The sequence below is a fragment of the Psammomys obesus genome, unplaced genomic scaffold (assembly GCF_907164565.1).
Source record: "Psammomys obesus unplaced genomic scaffold, mPsaObe1.curated_primary_1811, whole genome shotgun sequence".
In the NCBI taxonomy this organism is placed as follows: Eukaryota; Metazoa; Chordata; class Mammalia; order Rodentia; family Muridae; genus Psammomys; species Psammomys obesus.
In genome coordinates this window covers 3,387,183-3,404,754 of record NW_026596149.1, presented here as the reverse complement: position 1 = coordinate 3,404,754, position 17,572 = coordinate 3,387,183, and the positions used below count along the sequence as shown (strand labels likewise).

The following is a 17,572-nucleotide window of genomic DNA, read 5'->3' as shown; positions in this document are numbered from 1 at the left end:
GAGATCTTAATTAAGAAATTAAAAAAATCTAAACCTCTCCCCATTTAACCTGGGCTTTCATCACTTGTACAAAATGAATTCTAAAACCTTATGATTACTTTAGCTTCTACCACAAGCCATCATCGGAGTGTTCCTAAGTGCTGACAAGTAACTACCAAGATGACAGCATAAACAAACCAAGGCATAAAAATTAATGACATCTATAGTTGGAAGCATTACTCATTTATGTCATCAAAGCAGAAGACAAGCAAAATGGCTCTGCTTACTGTTCATCTCCTCTCTACATACTCTCAGTTCTAAGGAGAGACAGATTATTCTAGTAGCATTTGTTTCATAAGTTCAGTACAAAACTTACAAACTAAAAGACATTGAGAGGCTAGTATTTAGATATATAGCAACAGTTTATGAAAAAGAGAAAACTTTTAAGAATTTTGCTTAAGCTTCGAATTCATCTTATAAATTATGGCTCATCTGTGTCTATAACGCTAAGGCAGATGTGCCAGCATAATGAAGTAAGCATATGCATGCAATGGAACCATATTAAGTTACATATTATTTGTGCACTCCTACCTTTCATTCTTTTCAGAAGCACCAAGCTTTGCTGCATCCACACTCTTGCTTCCCGTCTTCTTCTTTCTCTCTCTCTTTTTTCTACCAAGCAGTTCATCCTTACAGTGAAAAGAACAGTAACTGTTTGTCTTTAATGTGATTACTTCACATGCTATATTCTTTTGTAAAAAGAAAACACTAGAAGAACATTTATGCAAACGTATGTAAGGGTCCAACATGATCAAGGAAAATCATCAATCTTTCACAATAACTGTTGCCATGGTATCCGACCTTTAAGACACATGAAATTCAGCATTGTCAGTCTTGTGTATCTCCATGGCAATCAAAGTTTTCTAAGGAAAAAAAAGCATTCAACTTACTTTCTATTATCCATGCACCTTTAATAGAGCCACACTAAAAATAGTAAATTCATGAACATTTATAAAGGTTTGATTTTGTATAATATATAAAGTCCATAGCATATTATTAGCCTGAGAAAGTATAATAAATCCTTTAACAAACTGATCCATTAAGTTATAACATATACACTTTAAATTTCATTTTGTTTTTAAAGTAAACACATTATACATGAAGCCTGTGACAAAAATTTCTCAAGTAATTACATTAAAAAGTTCTACTTAGTAGGATATAGTTCTATTTTACAAAGTTTTATTACAACTCAAATGCTGTATTTTTTTTAAAAGAAAAATTTTTTTTAAATCATGGGTTTTTCTTGACATAAAAATAAATCAAGCAGTAAGTAGTGACAACACAACTATTAGAATATAGAGAACATGTAGAAAAATAGAAATTTCCACCTCTTGAGAAATAACTGTCTAAAATTCTATATAAAATAAAGGAGGTTGGGCCATTTGATTTATCACCAATACTTACCAGTTGTTTTTCCAGGTAGATTGACCAAACCACGGCATAATGACCCACTGTGAGAATAATGAACAAGAGTAATGCCAGCTCAGCATTGCTCATTTTTCTCACTCGCCTATAGTAGAATACAGGCTGTCGCCAATCAGGAAGTCCATTGATCAGAATATCATCATACCTGTGGCAGCAAATATAACAGTTCTTCACAGAGAATTTCAGATAAAGCAAAAACAAAGCAAAGCTAAAGAAAAACTTCATTTGCACCTATATTTAAAAACAAAAAGAATAAAACTTCTCTCAGAGATATAACAACCACGTAGTTTGCATCACGGTCCCTAGTAAGTCAAAGCATGATTACATAGCTTCAGTAATAACCAGTCTTCAGGAAGGACCAAAGAAGTGATACAATAAACATCAGATTTCACAGTTTACAGCACCCAGTCATCTGACTCCTGGACTGACATGCCATACCTGTCTACAGTCTGCAGAAAATCCTCTACCACAGAATCAGCAACAAAACATGGGAGGCTTTCATGAAGGAAAAAAATAAAATAAAATCAGAGCTATCTGAATGACATATTATTTGAATGAATTATACATTAATTGAATAGAACTCAGGATACATTTTTCTGCTCCACACTTTTATTTTTACCCTCATGATAATGGTAGTTGAATGTTGAAATATCTACATATATTATTTTACTAAAGCTTCTTAATGACATAAATAAAACAAGTGCATTAAGATTTTGCCAATGTCATGCTCCTTTAAGCACAAAAAGATGTCAAGTTAGAGAAGGACGTGAAACAACAAATGTATATCGGCGTTCACCATAAAACTGCTTATCTGTAAACACTTAAGTAGCAATTTCCTCATGTGTGGCTTTTGCTGGAAGGGAAGACCACGGAGACATAACAGTTCTCCTTGTAGTAGGTTTACGTCATCACGCTTCGTACTATTAGGCTAAAAGAATTGTTTAAAAATAAGAATTCAAGTGAATTTAAATTCATCTGTCAGCTTTTGAGCAAACATTTTTAAGATTAAAAATAAGCTGTGATTGTGAAACCCAGAATGATCACGCGCATTGTGTGCACAATACACACAACCTGTTAATCTTAATTGAACACGACTCATTAAATATTCCAATCACACTATTTCCAGAATTAAACCTCCACTGAAAGGCCTAATTTGGTGCAACACATTGACCAAAATATTTTAATTAAAAATATTCTGAGTTAGTCGCAGGCCTAATTACAGGAATAGAAATAGGACCTATATTGTCAGGCAGGTCAGTAGAGCTCAGTAGTAGGTTTTTCTCAAGTAAATTGACCGATCTAGGAATAATAGCGCAGCTGCTAAACTGCCAGTCTTGACATGTAAATCAATTTAAATGCAACAACTGCAGTAGCCACTTTGATAGTTATTAAATTGATACCTTGGAGAGGCTAAAAATATAAAGAGCAGAGGGTTTAGTATACAAAACTTTTTTTTGATAGAAAAACACTAGTTATTAATGTAAAGTATAATTTTTTTAGCCAATCTTTAAAAATCTGACTTTTGGATCAACTTTAATTATTACTGTTACTAGATCAGAGTATCCAAGTACTAAAAGAAAAGGTTATTTACAAAAGTCAAGTTACACTATGGTTTTGTGGTGGCAAGGCCAGACAAAATTTGATGTTAAATAGTCTCTTTTTTCAGAGAATTCCTTAAGTATTAACTTCAAGATATAACATTATGACTTCCTGTCTTTAGATCTCTGTCTTTAGAATTTAAATCTTTCTTTTACAAACTGGCTAATTTAGAGCCATGCAAAAAGATGTCAGTGTATCATAAAATCACAGCACTCAAATAAGGTTCAGCGAGCATTAGATCCAACATTATTTTTAATTTAACTTTATTTTTAATAATTTATTCACTTTATATCCCAATTTAGGCCCCTCCCTCATCTTCTCCTAGCCCCCCCCCCCAACATTTAGTCTGAACTCGGTTCTATATCAGATTTCTTGAGAAAAATAAAGGCAAATTAAAAAATCGTTATTTTTCAGAAATACCTCCACTGAAATAACTTCTGAAAGGTATGGTTATCAAAACAAGTATTTGAGGATGTGGAGTTGATGTTTTATTAGCATTTATACAATTATCAAAGCTGCTTTACGTCTGAACTGTATTGGAAGAAAATATAGTTACACTTGTAACTAAGGCTCTTCTATCAAATATTTCATCACCATCACTTGGGAAAGCTTCTATTTTTTCTATCACACACAAACTGTATTTAGTATACAACCAAATTCAAATGAACAGAACATGGGAAGCAGCAGATAGCCACTGGGCTGTGCCTGCCACTGTGAAGAACAGTGTCGGGGAATTAAGCATGTGGTCATGATCTCTTGATTCTACCCCAGTGAATATTATGGCTCACACAACTGGACATTTGAAGAAAAGATGGCTTCTATTAGAGCTCGCTTTTAAAAACATATGTTACTAAAAGATAAATTACTACTTTCTGATGGGACACTAAGAAGACAAATATACTTCCTAAAATATACACAGTTATTTAAGAAAAAATATGCTGACAAAACAAAATTTACATCACTCTACTATGTTTTTCTATATTTAAATACATACTGCTTAAATGCTCTGTAAGTAAGATGGATAGAAGCTATTCTTAAATCTGCGTATGACCCAGATTAAGAATGTACAAATAAAGTGAATAAATTATAAAATATAAATTACAAAAAGAAAAAAATGTACAAATGCATAAATGTGTTACAAGTTAGAAGATAAAAAAAATCACTAACACACACAAATAAAAACTGACATGGAATTATAAAGGGATCTTCTTGAAATGTAAAGCACTAATTGATCAATTCCACATATCTAACATATGGCCCAATGCACATTTGCTTCATGTGTATTTTCTTAAATACACATGATAAACATAAAATAACACTTGCTCAATTGTTAGTGAGTTCCACACTAGAATTGCAATTCATCACACACCTGCTGGCTAGCAGTACTGGAAAACAAATTTAAAATAATCTTAAATTACCAGCAGAAAACATTTATATTAATTTAAAAGAACAACAAAAATGGTGAATTAGAAAAAATGAAAATCTGAGTAGTAAACTATGAATAAATAATTCTAGCATTTGTCAACACTAAATTTCCTATCATACAGTATTAATTTTTTTATCTTAAAAATAATAATTTCCATTTAGGTCAGATTTTAAACCTTCCAGTAAAAATCAGTTGTACAGAAATGATATAAATGAGAAACAACACTAAATTAACTAATCTCATGTGTGTGTGTGTGTGTTGGGGCACACACCTTTAACCCCAGCACTCAGTAGGCAGAGGAATGAAGATTTATGTGAGTTCAAGGGCAGCCTAGGCTACATAGAGAGGCACTGTCTCAAAAAAAAAAAAAAAAAAAAAAAAAAAAAGGAAAGAAAGGGAGGGAGGAAGGAAGGAAGAAAAAAAGGGAAAGAAGGAAAAATACTAGTCAAAATTAAAATTTATAATAAACTTAAAAGTGTGCATGTGAATATTATCTAAGTATGATCTAATGCACAATAAGTAGTTTTCATAAGTTTACGTCAGAACTTTGGGATCTTGTGTAGAAGTCTGTGCTGGGTCATATAGGCTGCTAGTCTTCCAATGAGTAAATCTGCTATGGAGTTCAGGGAAGAACTCTGGGCTATGAATCCTTACACTCACCAGGGAAATCTGTTAATTTTTTGCTATGCTATAATCTATGCCTTTGAGGAATGGGGAAATTAAAGTTTTCAAATGTTTTTCTAGCAATCTACCTAAAAAATGAAACTCATGTCTGTAACGAATACTTTTATGCCAATATTCATAGCACCTTCAACACAAAGTATTATAAGCCACAGGACCATCAGATGATGAATGATAAGCAAAAAATCCTCATAATCGAATAGTATTCAGTAGTAAACAAGAATGAAGTATTAGAGTGTAATGTAGTATGAATAAACTTCAAAAACATTATGCTAAGAGAGAGGAGCCTGTTGCAAAGGACTAGATTTCTGTGTCATGAATAGAAAGACACTGATAAACACAGTGAACAGATCTGTGGTTGTGTAGGCCTGAAACTCTAGTAGGAATTACCTATGAATGGGCTCGGGATACCTTTTTTTTTTTTTTTTTGAGGATAAAACTGTTTAAAGACTAGGTTGTGAAGACAGTATGTTCACCTCTGTACGTTATTACATGTCACTGGATTATACACTTACAGAGGGTGATTTTCATGATAGGCAATTTATACCTAAATGAGGCCATTACAAAACAAAATGTCAGTTTCTGACAGAAAAAAAGCTATGCCATTTGTTAACTTATTCACTGCATTGCTATCCCTTTCCCACCAAACAATTCATCAAATTTCATAAAAGTATAATTATATCTGGAGAATAAACAGGAAACATTTTATGATAATTTTTAAACTGTACATGCCTAGGTTATAATCTTAAAGCACTTGCTCAATGAACATTTATGATATAAAATTGTGCCAACAAAATGTATTTTGTGAGAGTAGTATGAGATGGAGTTTTAGAAGATGCAGCTGACTACTCTTTCTTTTTTAGGAATTAAGAGTCTTTACTACAAAGATCTGCAAACATGTCTTTCTCCTATATGTCTAAATACTCACAGGTCACCTGGCCTCAGGCACAAGCTTTAGATAAGTGATTCTCAGTTTGATTAGTTAAGACTTTTGCCTCAAGGAAAACCAGTTACCAAAGAGTTACTTGTGCCTCAAGGGGTATAAATACTACAGATGTTTTTGTTAACTGTCAGGTCCAGTTCTGTTAAAAAAAACAAACTACCAGAAAGGTTGGTTGGTTTGTTTTGTTTTTTCCTGCTAACACAAAATGTAGAGGGAATTATTCCTAAAGAGATTGTGTCAGATGAGTCTATGCTAACACAGAGACAATGAATAGGTAAGAAGTGATTTGCTGTGAAAAGACAGAAAAAGCTTTAGTAATTAAAAGAAGCTACCATAAAATTTACTGACTCGTAGATAACAACCAGCAAAAAAGACAAAATTTGATGGCAAAGATATTGGCAAAATAAAGCAATCTATCTTTATAACACGTTCTTGATGTGTGAAATAAAACTAGCAGTTCACTAAAGGAGCTCTACTAGAATAAATGTACAGAGTAACCAAAGCTTCTTTCAACAGGTTACCTAAACTATAGGAATACCTGGATCAATGCCAGTCAGTTCTTGCTATAAAGCAAGGAGCTTCAAGACAGTATCTAAATCCCTTACTTTACAACCTGATCAAGTGGGATATTCAAATTAAACAGTTAAGAACCAGGAAGGGCAGCTAACATTTTAGGACATAGAATTATTCCAGGCCACGTATCTGAAGAAAACTTTAGACTGTGTTAGCCACATAAAGAAATCAGATACTTAGGTCTACTTTGGCTTAGGTCTCAATGAATTGTTCTGTTTAAAACAACACTGACTATTTTCCAGTGTTGTCCACTATGGTCTCATGAAAGCAACCTGTTGGACTCCAGCAGCACTGTTATTGCTTGTTTTCTTTTAAAGACTAACAAGTTCTGAATAAAACAAACAAACAAAAACAGTTTATTTCACCTGCAATGATTTTTTGTAAAACTTTTGTTTAGTGGTATATGTCTTAAAGGACAATTTAAAATGTGTTTCTTACCAAGAGTCTAATTTAAAAATCTCCAAACATCTCACAACTGGACCTCCATTCCACATATTCTACAGCACAAGGAAGGCCTCTGTAAGTGGCTGGCACTATAAGCCACTACGCAAGCATATATACTACTGCACTTTTTTTTTTTATTTTTTACAATTTACTCATTATATATCCTGATTGAAGTCTCCTTTCTCAACTCCTCCCAGTCCCACCCTCCTTCTCTCTTCCCCTTGTCAAATGAAAGGGGGAGTTCTCCTCTGCCATCTGCCCACAGACTTCCCATCAGACTGCCTAGATCCTCTTCCTCTGTGGCCTGGCAAGGCTGTATCATCAGGGGCAAGTGATCAAAGAGGAGGCAATCGAGTTCATGTCAGAGACTAGCCCTGCTCCCCTTACTGAGAAACTCACATGAAGACTGAACTGCCAATCGGCTACATCTGACCAGGGGGGTCTAGGTCCTCTCTATGCATAGTCCTTGGTTCACCAACCCTACATCCAATAGAAAGCTAATATCTAAAACACATAAAGAACTCAAGAAATTAGACACCAGCAAACCAAATAATCAAATTAAAAAACGGGGTACAGAGCTACTCTGAGAATTCTCAACAGAGCAATATTGAATGGTAGAGAAACACTTAAAGAAATAACTGCTCTTTTAAAAAAAACAGAGAGAGGCCTGAGTGAGGGGCAGCCTCTACCCTAAGGTTACCAAACACAAAATCACTGTAGCAAACTTAGGATAGAAGGCAAAACGTGCAAGTCTAACAATTTATAACCTATCTGGGGGCAAAGAAACATAAGTACATTTAAGTGATTACTAAAATGATAATCTCAAACACTTAAGAAGGGGCATGAGGGTAATGAGTCCACCAAATATGAATAAGAGCTATTTCTAATATACTGTAAAGAATGGGCATTTGGTTGAAATCAAGTGCTACTGTTTTTTTCACAGGGCATAAAGACCCATGTTTAAAAGTCTTTTTTTTTCCCTTCTTTTTTTTTTGGGGGGGGGGGGTTCGAGACAGGGTTTCTCTGTGTAGCCCTGGCTGTCTGGACTCCTTTTGTAGACCAGGCTGGCCTTGAACTCATAGAGATCAACCTGCCTCTGTCTCCCAAGTGCTAGGTAAGGCATGCACCACCAAGCCTGGCTTTAAAAGTCTTTTCTAGTGAAGCAAAACTTGCTAACTTTATGACTCATATTCCTAGACTATAGGTAGTGAATCAGTCTAGGGAATAGGTTCAAAAGAAAGAGCTCTGCTCTACTTACAAGAATGTAAATAAAACAATGCATTTCTTGGAATAAACAAATAAAACTTAACCTAAACAGGACTTTTTTCTTTCCTTTTAAAAGCTATAGCATGAAACTTGCCCATCAAAATTCAAAGCACAAATGAGTACTCACCTCTGCCTTCTCTCATCATCCTTTAAGACTTCATAAATGGCCACCAACTAAAACAGAAGCATTGATGTAAAAATAAACATATTTTCAACAGTAAGAAATATAGGAGGATGAATGCTCTAAAAAGCACATGCAGAAAACCCCATATGCCCACCTATGCAATAAACAGTAAAAATCCAATTATAAGTAACATTTTATGTTTTTGAAAGCACCTTAGAAGTTTAAAAACTGCTTGATATCAAAATAAATTTTTGTGAAAGGTGTAAAAGTAATAGTTTAACTTAAAAATATTTTAAGAGTAAGAACATAATCTAGACAAGAAAATTATGACAACTGTCACTCTCCAACAACTAAGAAACTCTAAATGACATAAAATGTTGATAAAATAGTATTCCATTAAAAACAAAAATCTAAATATGATATATTTAGAGTATTTTATGTTCAAATAAAAAATCCTCCATATAAGTTAATACAAGCACGTAGTTAATACACTTGTCACTGTATGTTTATACATAAGTAAAATTGCAGTTCACTTACTTGTCTGAACTGAGTCTCTGCATTCTCATCTTTATTCTTGTCTGGATGTAAGGTCAGTGAGAGCTTACGATATGCTTTTCTGATGTCTGTAGATGAAGCATCCTGGGTTGGAAGGGGGAGGGGGAAAATACAAAGCGAACTTTGTCAGAAAGAGAAATTCCCAGAACCTCGTTAAGATCTGAGAAGACAGCCAAGCAAGTACAGGACCCCAGGCAATGTAATTTGAGCAATCAGTCTAACAGCCATGCTATGCAGTTAGATTGATCCACATGACTCAACAATTATTCAATCTAATTTGGTTCTCCTCTTAACTTTTTAATGCCATACAGTCATTTTAAGAAGTCGGTATTTGGCAAAACTTTTCAAACACTTGCCTCCCTAAAATTAACCAATAAATCTTTTCCAGTAATTAAGATACAAAAAAGAAAAATTAAAAATTAATATATCTGTGTGCCATCAAAGAACTTCACTGTTTATGTGATAATCTTAAAACCAGTTTCTGAAGCCCGAACTTTTATGTACAGTTTCTTTATTGTTATTTACTCTCCAGCACAATTTATGCAATCCCAGTTTCACATGTCAAAAAGGTTCACTTTGAAGGGAGGTAAACTTGCATTTATTTAAAAACGAGTTATAATTACAAACAGTTATGTACTTTAAAGGGCATTTCCACCATTCTGCTGTCTCCACAGTCTGGATTGAGAAAAAAACAACCTTGCCCATTATTCATGCATTACTAATACAGTTTAAAACACACACAAGGTCAGTGTAGATCAGTGCTTCAGATTAGGGAGATGTCAACAGAATAGTAACCTTGTCTGTGCAGATACAATAAGAAAACATCATTTACATGGCTAGAATAAATACACATCAAAGTTCAAAACATCATTTCCACTATATTTAAAGCAGATTCTTGAGGCAAGTGATAGTAAAGTAGCTTATTAAATTTTGATAGTTATTTGTACAATTAAATACTAAAACTATTTTACTAAAAGGCTTAAACAACTGAAAACTCAAACCAACACAAAAATCTATATACAAGGGTCAAAAAGTTGTTAAAGAAAAAGATTTGTATTAAAAAAAAAAAAAGAAAAAGACAAAAAGACTCCAATTAGCCTGTCAAAGCTTTCCTTTATGAGCCGGTGTTTTCACTCTCGGTGGTGGGGATGGTGTGCTTGTTGCCCTGAATACTTCTATAACTTATGGAGGGCCTAGGAACTATAAAACTCACAGTAAAACTTGCGGACAATGTTTGTATTATTTCATTTTAAATGTGCTTAAGGAAAGGCTGTACTTTCCACATCAGATAACAGGTAATAAATGAAAGAAAGGGGTTATTTAATGGAAATGTTTGATGGATCCTTTTGTCATACAAAGAGGCTACGACACAAATGAATAAACAATCTAATTAAAAATTTAAATATAATTTTGTTAAATTAATACTGTATTAAAGATCCAGAAGCAGATTTTTAAATAAAGTACAAGTTTATATTTTTCCATTATAAACTCATATACATAATATAACATCTATGACTTAAAAATAAAAATGACTACTTGTCACCCAAGGCATTTCTTTGCTTCTAGTCTTGTCTCCTCCAATTTTCTGCCACATTATACATCCCAAATACAAATACAGCCAGATAGTGCTATTTCAACATCTCCAAAAGTTTTAATTACCTTCATCAGCTGTTTTCCCATCACATTACTTTTATCTCCCAACCTTGCTGGCCTACCTTGCTGGCCTCCCACATAATTACACTTGAGGTGCAGTTCACCAGCCTTATGTTCCTGATTTTTACTTGGCTACAAAACCAGACCATCCTCTCCTAAGGAGCTGGCCTCTCAGGCTAAACACAAACACCAAAGAGTTTCCTCTTACGAATCTGCCTGACAGGTTATTTTTTTTTTTTTTTTTTTTTTTTACCAATAACGTCTACTCTAAGCGACTATAGCTTTTCCTATCTAAAAAGATGTCTACTGGACAAATTGTATCTTGAAGTAACATATGTTCATATGTTTTTATTTAATGTAAGACATTTAATCGGTCTTAATTTTAGCCACATACAAACCTACTGTGTATAGTTATTGGGCCCAATTTATAAAAAGTAAGACAGGAAAAACTAAGATATTCAAGTTATACTATTTACACAAAAATGAAGATAGAATTCGACCCCCAAAAAATATCAGTTTGGGATTAAAGCTATGTTGGCCGTTTTACTTAAGATTTAAGCTTAAATCTGTAAAAGCAGGAAGCTTTCGGGGAGGCAGTGAAAGTAACCATTACCATTTAATAATCTGATAAACAGTGGGAGTAAATCAGCTACAAATCAGGTATGCCCCACAAAGTTTTCCTTCTTCCTCCTAAAGTTGCTAGTGTTTGAAGAGAGGTCTCACTATATCACCTAGGCTGTCTTCAACCTCCTGGGTGCAAGTGATCACCCTACTTTGGTCTCTTGAATAGCTGGAAATACAGATACATACCAAACCAGCACTAAACTACGGCACTGTAAGTTTTAAAGGTAAAGTGGCTGATATATGCTGGCTTCTTAACGCATTCTATAGCACATTTCTACTGTAGACTTAAATTCAGAATATTCCTCTATGAAGTTCAGCAGAACAGACTTATAGAGAAAAAAAATTGTCAAGGTGATGGGTGGGATGTAGTTCACTAGCAGGCAAAATATGAATTATCTTAACACTTGGATAACCTCTGTAATGAAGAGACATACTGCCACTCAACATTTTTTAATGCAATATATGCTCACCAAAATGGAATACTGTGATGGAACATCAGTGAAAAGGCAGAATGGAGGGAGAACTCTAAGGGCTGCTCTGCCACAGAAACAGTGAATAGCATGGCCAAACTTTCAGAATCAACTTTATCTCAACTCTGGAAACCAATCAAAGCTTATGACACTCAGGTAAGCACTTAAGACCGCATGAGGCTGATTCTTAGTAAGGGTTCTGAAGGCACCAATCTCCATTCATGGTAAGAGTTTCCAGTGAAGGAAAAAGGACAGCTGACCTTGTTCTCCAAGAATTATGAAAACAAAACAAAACAAACGATGGTTGTTTTGACTTGTCTGTCTACGCTGATATTTCAGAGATTTTCCTTTTTTTTTTTTTAAATCAAGTTTAGAACTCTAAAAGTATAGAGACAACACTTGTCAAGAATTTAAAGAGAACCAGTGAGTGTTCAGTGGTTAAAGGCCCTTACCTAATCAACCTGTGTTGGTCTCTGGAAGCCACATGATAAAAGGAGAGAACCAACTCCCTTAAAATTTCCCCTGACATCCACAAGGGTGCTGTAATGTGTGCAACTAAATGCATGCGTGCATATACACACACACAAAATACACATAGACAGGAATCAGAGGCTGAACAGTCCAGAGACCCATGATAGAACAAAACACAGCTGGCAAAATGGGGTGGGGGGGAAGGCCAATAATATTCTGCTATACTCATAAATGGTGCTTAGCCAAACTGTCATCAGAGAGGTGCTGTGAAGAAACACCATGACCACAGCAACTCTTATAAGGAAAAACATTTAATTGGGGCTAGTTTGCAGTTCAGAGGTTTTAGTTCATTATCATCACTGCAGGAAACATGGCAAGCATGCAGGCAGACATGGTGCTGGGAAGGAGCTTTGAGTTCTACATCTTTATCTGCAGGCAGAAGACTGTCATACTGGGCCTAGCTTGAGTATATGAGATATCAAAGCCCACCTCCACAGTGACACACTTCCTCCAAGGCCACAGCTCCTAATATCACTCTCTATGGGCCAGGCAATCAAACTTACGAGTCTCTGAGGACCATTCCTATTCAAACTACTACAGGCAGCATCCAGCAACTGATGGGAGCAGATGCTGAGACCCACAGCCAAACACTAGGCAGAGCCTGGGGAACCCCACAGAAGAGGGAGAGGAAGGATTATAGGAGCCAGAAAGGTCAAAGATACCACAAGACCACCACCTACAGGATGAACTAAACAGGGCTGATAGGGGCTGAAGCAACAATCGTGGACCCTGTATGGGTTTGAACTAAGTCCTCTGCGAAAGTCTTTTTGCTAAGTGTCTTTGAAATTCTCCCTCATATTCCCTGGAAACTAGAAGACCATGTACACGTCCAGAGAAGAGCATATGCTCAGAAAGACCAGAGAAGGCACTGAAGTTCTTACAACTGGTCCATTTTCAAGTTGTGTAAGCAGCAAGCATAGGCTAAGAAAAGAGTTGTCAGTACCAGCTCAGCAATGAAAGCACACTCTTAAGAGTTCACTGGCTGTGGTAGTTTGATCCTCAGAATTAAAAGCAAACAAAAATCCAAAAGTGAAAATTGGAAGGGGGGAAAGGCAAGCTCTTAATCTTCTATTTTATGAAACTAGAAAAAAAGAACAAAGTAAACCCAAAGCAAGCATAGCAAAAGATACAAAGGTGTGCACAGCAACGAATTAAAGAATATAAAAACAACAGAATCAACAAAACTAAAAGTTGGTTTTCCAAAAGTATCAACAAATTTGACACCCCTATAGTCAAGTGTGATGGTAGGTTCACATTTTAGTTAGGAATTTCTTAACAATGGGGGTCTGCTCTGAAAAATACACATTAGATATCGTCACAAATCAAGATGGTATGGCCTACTAAATATGTAGGCCATATATCTCCTTGTACATAGTGTGCAGTTATTGATCTAACAAATGCCTTTTTCTCAGTACCTGTCCATGAAGACCACCAGAAGCAATCTGCTTTCAGTTTGCAAGACAATCAGTAAATTTTTACAGTTTTATCTCAAGGAAATATTAACTATTAGCAACAGTTGTAGTTTGAACAGTTGAGTCCCTAACTGGTAATGCTGTTTTGGAAGGTTGTAGAATCTTTAGGAAGTAGAGTATTGCTAAAGAAGTCATCACTGCTTGGGGGCGGGGGTTAAAGTTTTACAACCTGGCCCCATTTCAGCTCTTGGGCTTCTGAATGCAGACACAATGTTCTCACAACCTTTGCCATCATAACTTCCATACCTGGATAGATTGTATATCCTTCAACCATAAGCCAAAAGAATCTCCTCCCTTAAGCTGCTTCTTGTTGGGTATGTGGTCAAAGCTACAGGAAAAGTAACTCACACAGTAACTAAAATAGTTTTAAAAATACAATTCCATAGCAACTTACAAATTTAAAAAAAAATTGTTCTTCAGAGCAGAAATAAAAGTTTAAACTACAGATTACCTACAAATTAATAAAAAAATATTTTGTACCAAAACTTCTGAGAAAAAAACTTGATGAAAGGTAAAGTTCTTAGGAGAAAACACAAATATCTTTAAATGCTATTTTAAGAAAATAGAAGTAAAATGAATGAACTAATTACTTAACCTAAGAAGTAAACACACACACACACACACAGACACACACACACACACACACACACACACACACACACACACACAGGACCCAAAAGATAGTAGAAGAGCATAAACACAAATGCTGAAATTAATGAGAAAGAAAGAAAAGCTATATCAAGCATGAATAAGACAAATATATTAGATAGAACTATGCTACTATTCACTTAAGCCCCAGTTTCCTAAATGAAAAATAGCCTTATCTATTTTACCTGCCTTCCCTCTACTTATGAACCTTCCCAGGACAAAGCCAGAAATTGAAAACTTGGCTCAGAGAGGCTGTAAGATATAACACGGAACACTAAGGCTGTCATATCTCATATACTTTTAGGCATTAACTCCCCTTCAGAGACAAACTAAATAATCTCTAATTCCAGCACTCTAGTTCCCTCTATAGGGCTCATTTTCTGCTGTGATTCTAAACTGTCTTGTTCTTGAAGTCTCTGCACCTGAATGTGACCCTAGAGCCTTGTCCCCAGTGCAGACCTCTGCATCCCTTAACCTCTTCACCAATACTGTTAAGCATTTTAGTCCAATTTCTTGCTAGTGTGTTTCTATTTCACAGTCAGGAAACTGACAAAGATGGCTACAATCACTGCAAATGTTTCTTTCAAAACATGTCACACCAATGAAACCAGACAGGCAGGTGTGCATGCTTACAAAGACAAAAGGCCAAAGAAGCAAGGCTTCCCTGTGCACAGCAGCCATTATATCTAAAGCACATGTGCTGCAGTATGAAAGCCCTCAGGGTGAAGGACCCATGTCCAGATAGACACCAACTGTTCGTAGCACACAGAAGATTTGTTTTCTCATATTATGTTCAAACTTTAACAAATCCTCTTATATGCCAAAAGTATTAATCAGAAAGGGGGGTTATCTCCACATAGACTTAAAATATTCTGTAACATTTTTTATATTCTCTTCAAGGTTTTTCAGGGTGAATTTCTAAACTATTCCTAATACAAACTGTAAATGTTTAAAAGATGGCAGATGATTCTTTCATTTTTAAGGTCCTATTGGAAAGTATATATGATAAATCTTGAAGTTCCCTGTCTTAAGTTTCTTTTCTATTGTTTGACAGACACTATGACCAAAACGTAAGTCATCACTCTTCTGCAGGTCTACAATGCAAATGAGAAAACAAGGTGAAAAGAAATAAAGTATGTACAACCCATCCCAGGTGGGCAGCAGACCTTGGCAGTGTTGGTTTTAGGTTTAGAGTCATGAAGAATATATGAATAAAGGCGCTGTGGGATCTTCCTTGACAATTAAGGAGAGCTGCTGAGGCCGGGCATACAGCAGAGGAGTTTCTGCCCCTGAGAGGTCATTGTGTGAAGCTGTAAAGATGAAGTCTGGAATGCAAGCTAAACCCCAGGATGTTTCAAGTACCAGGGCTAAGGGATGTCTTCCTGAGAGAGCTGCTCACAGGAAGAATAGGCCCAAGAGAGAGAATTGTGTTACAGTTAACAAAGCTGGAAGGGCAAAGCCATTTAAGCCCTTTGACAAATGACAAAGAGTTATTTGCTTTGCAGAGTTTTTATCTTGCTTTGGTTCATTATTCTCTCATTATGCCCCATTCTTCCCTTTTGGAATGGAAATGTATATTGTGTGTCATTATATGTTAGAAGCATAGATTTGCTTTTGGTTTTACTGGATGTTACAATTAATAGATTGCCCTGAGTCTCAAAAGAGACTGTGGACACTTAAACTATGTTGAGACTATGAAAGACTAATGGGGACTTTTGAATTTGGACTAAAAGTCCAAATTTACAATATAGCCATGAGCCTATGGGGGCCAGGGAGTGGAATGTAGTAGTTTGAATGAAAATGGCCCCATAAGCTTATGTATTTGAATTCATGGTCCCTAGTTGGTGGAACTGTTTGGGAAGGATTAGGACAACCTTGGAAGCTTCAAAGGCACAGGCTACTTACAGTGTCTTTCCCTCTCACTCAAACGTATGGATCAAGATATGTGCTCCCAGCTAGTGCTCCAATGCCATGCCTGTCTGCCTGCTGCCATGCTCCCCACTGTGATGATGGGCATGGTGTATAGCCCGTGAAATCGTAAGTCCCCAATAAACTCTTTTCTTCTGTAAGCTGTTTTGGTATGATATCTTACCACAGCAATAGAACAGTAACTAAGACAGATCTTGACTCCCTTCTCTAGACTTTCTCTTCTTAAGTACATCCATTCTATTCAGTAACACAGGCCAAAAACTTGACAATAAAACTGTATTCATTTATATACTTCTGGTGTTTGGAATTTACTAGAAATCCAAATTCTTCCAACTCACCTATCTTACCCTTGTATGGAAGTATAATCTGTTTCCAACACCATGGCTTTAAAGGTAGATAAAGTCAATGGTTTTTCAGTTCCCTTCTACTCTAGCATTTTTCAAAGGAATCTTCTACAATGTAAAAACTATTTGTATCTAAAATGTCTAATAGTCTTGTAGTTTGGATATGAGTTGTCAAAAGACTCATGTGTTGAATGGTTAATAGAACTTGGAGCTTTAATTGGAGGAAGTACATCAGTGGAAGTGGGTTTTGAAGGTTGTTTCCGTTCTTGGGCACTTTCTCAGACCTGCTTCCCATCTCCGTGAGTTTTGCTCTATCAAATGCTCGCTGCCATGAAGTTCTCACTCATGCAATAAAGCCAGCTCCATTTAGAAGGAAGGGAAGGTTTACTTTGGCTTAAAGTCAGGTTCATTTTCAGTTGCTCTTCAAAATACTTTGTCACAACACAACGCTGATTATCAAAATTTATTTCACTTAAATGTAAATATTTACACATGGGTAATGGCTATGAATATTTTTAGTCCAATTCTAGAATGCTTTCTCATGTTATAGATGCTGGAAATTTTAAAGAAAAACTACATGTAATTTAGGTCCGGCCAGTCACGTGCACTTTGGTGTATAGAATGAACACATGTGCCAAAAACAATTATTAATTTACTTACTGAGTGCTGGGGATTAGCTGTAGCTATACCATTAAGCTACATTCCTAGAAAAAGACAACTCCTGATAGCAACAAGGTTCTGGGCTTTCCTATAACAATGTTAATAAAGGTCCCAGTATTCAACCAGGGTGTTGGACACTCTTTTGACCAGTGGAAACTGTGTTTCT

General features: G+C 35.6%; 1 protein-coding gene across 1 annotated transcript in view; it reads right to left on the bottom strand.

Annotated features, from left to right (window-relative positions):
* Dnajc1 (DnaJ heat shock protein family (Hsp40) member C1) overlaps positions 1 to 17,572 on the bottom strand; it is a 183,139-nt gene that overhangs the window by 95,416 nt on the left and 70,151 nt on the right. The window contains exons 2-5 of the mRNA XM_055593862.1: positions 9,058 to 9,159; positions 8,524 to 8,570; positions 1,444 to 1,609; positions 571 to 668 (exon numbers count right to left, since the gene is read on the bottom strand). Coding sequence (XP_055449837.1) covers positions 571 to 668; positions 1,444 to 1,609; positions 8,524 to 8,570; positions 9,058 to 9,159 — 413 coding nt within the window. The remainder of the gene's footprint in view (positions 1 to 570; positions 669 to 1,443; positions 1,610 to 8,523; positions 8,571 to 9,057; positions 9,160 to 17,572) is intronic.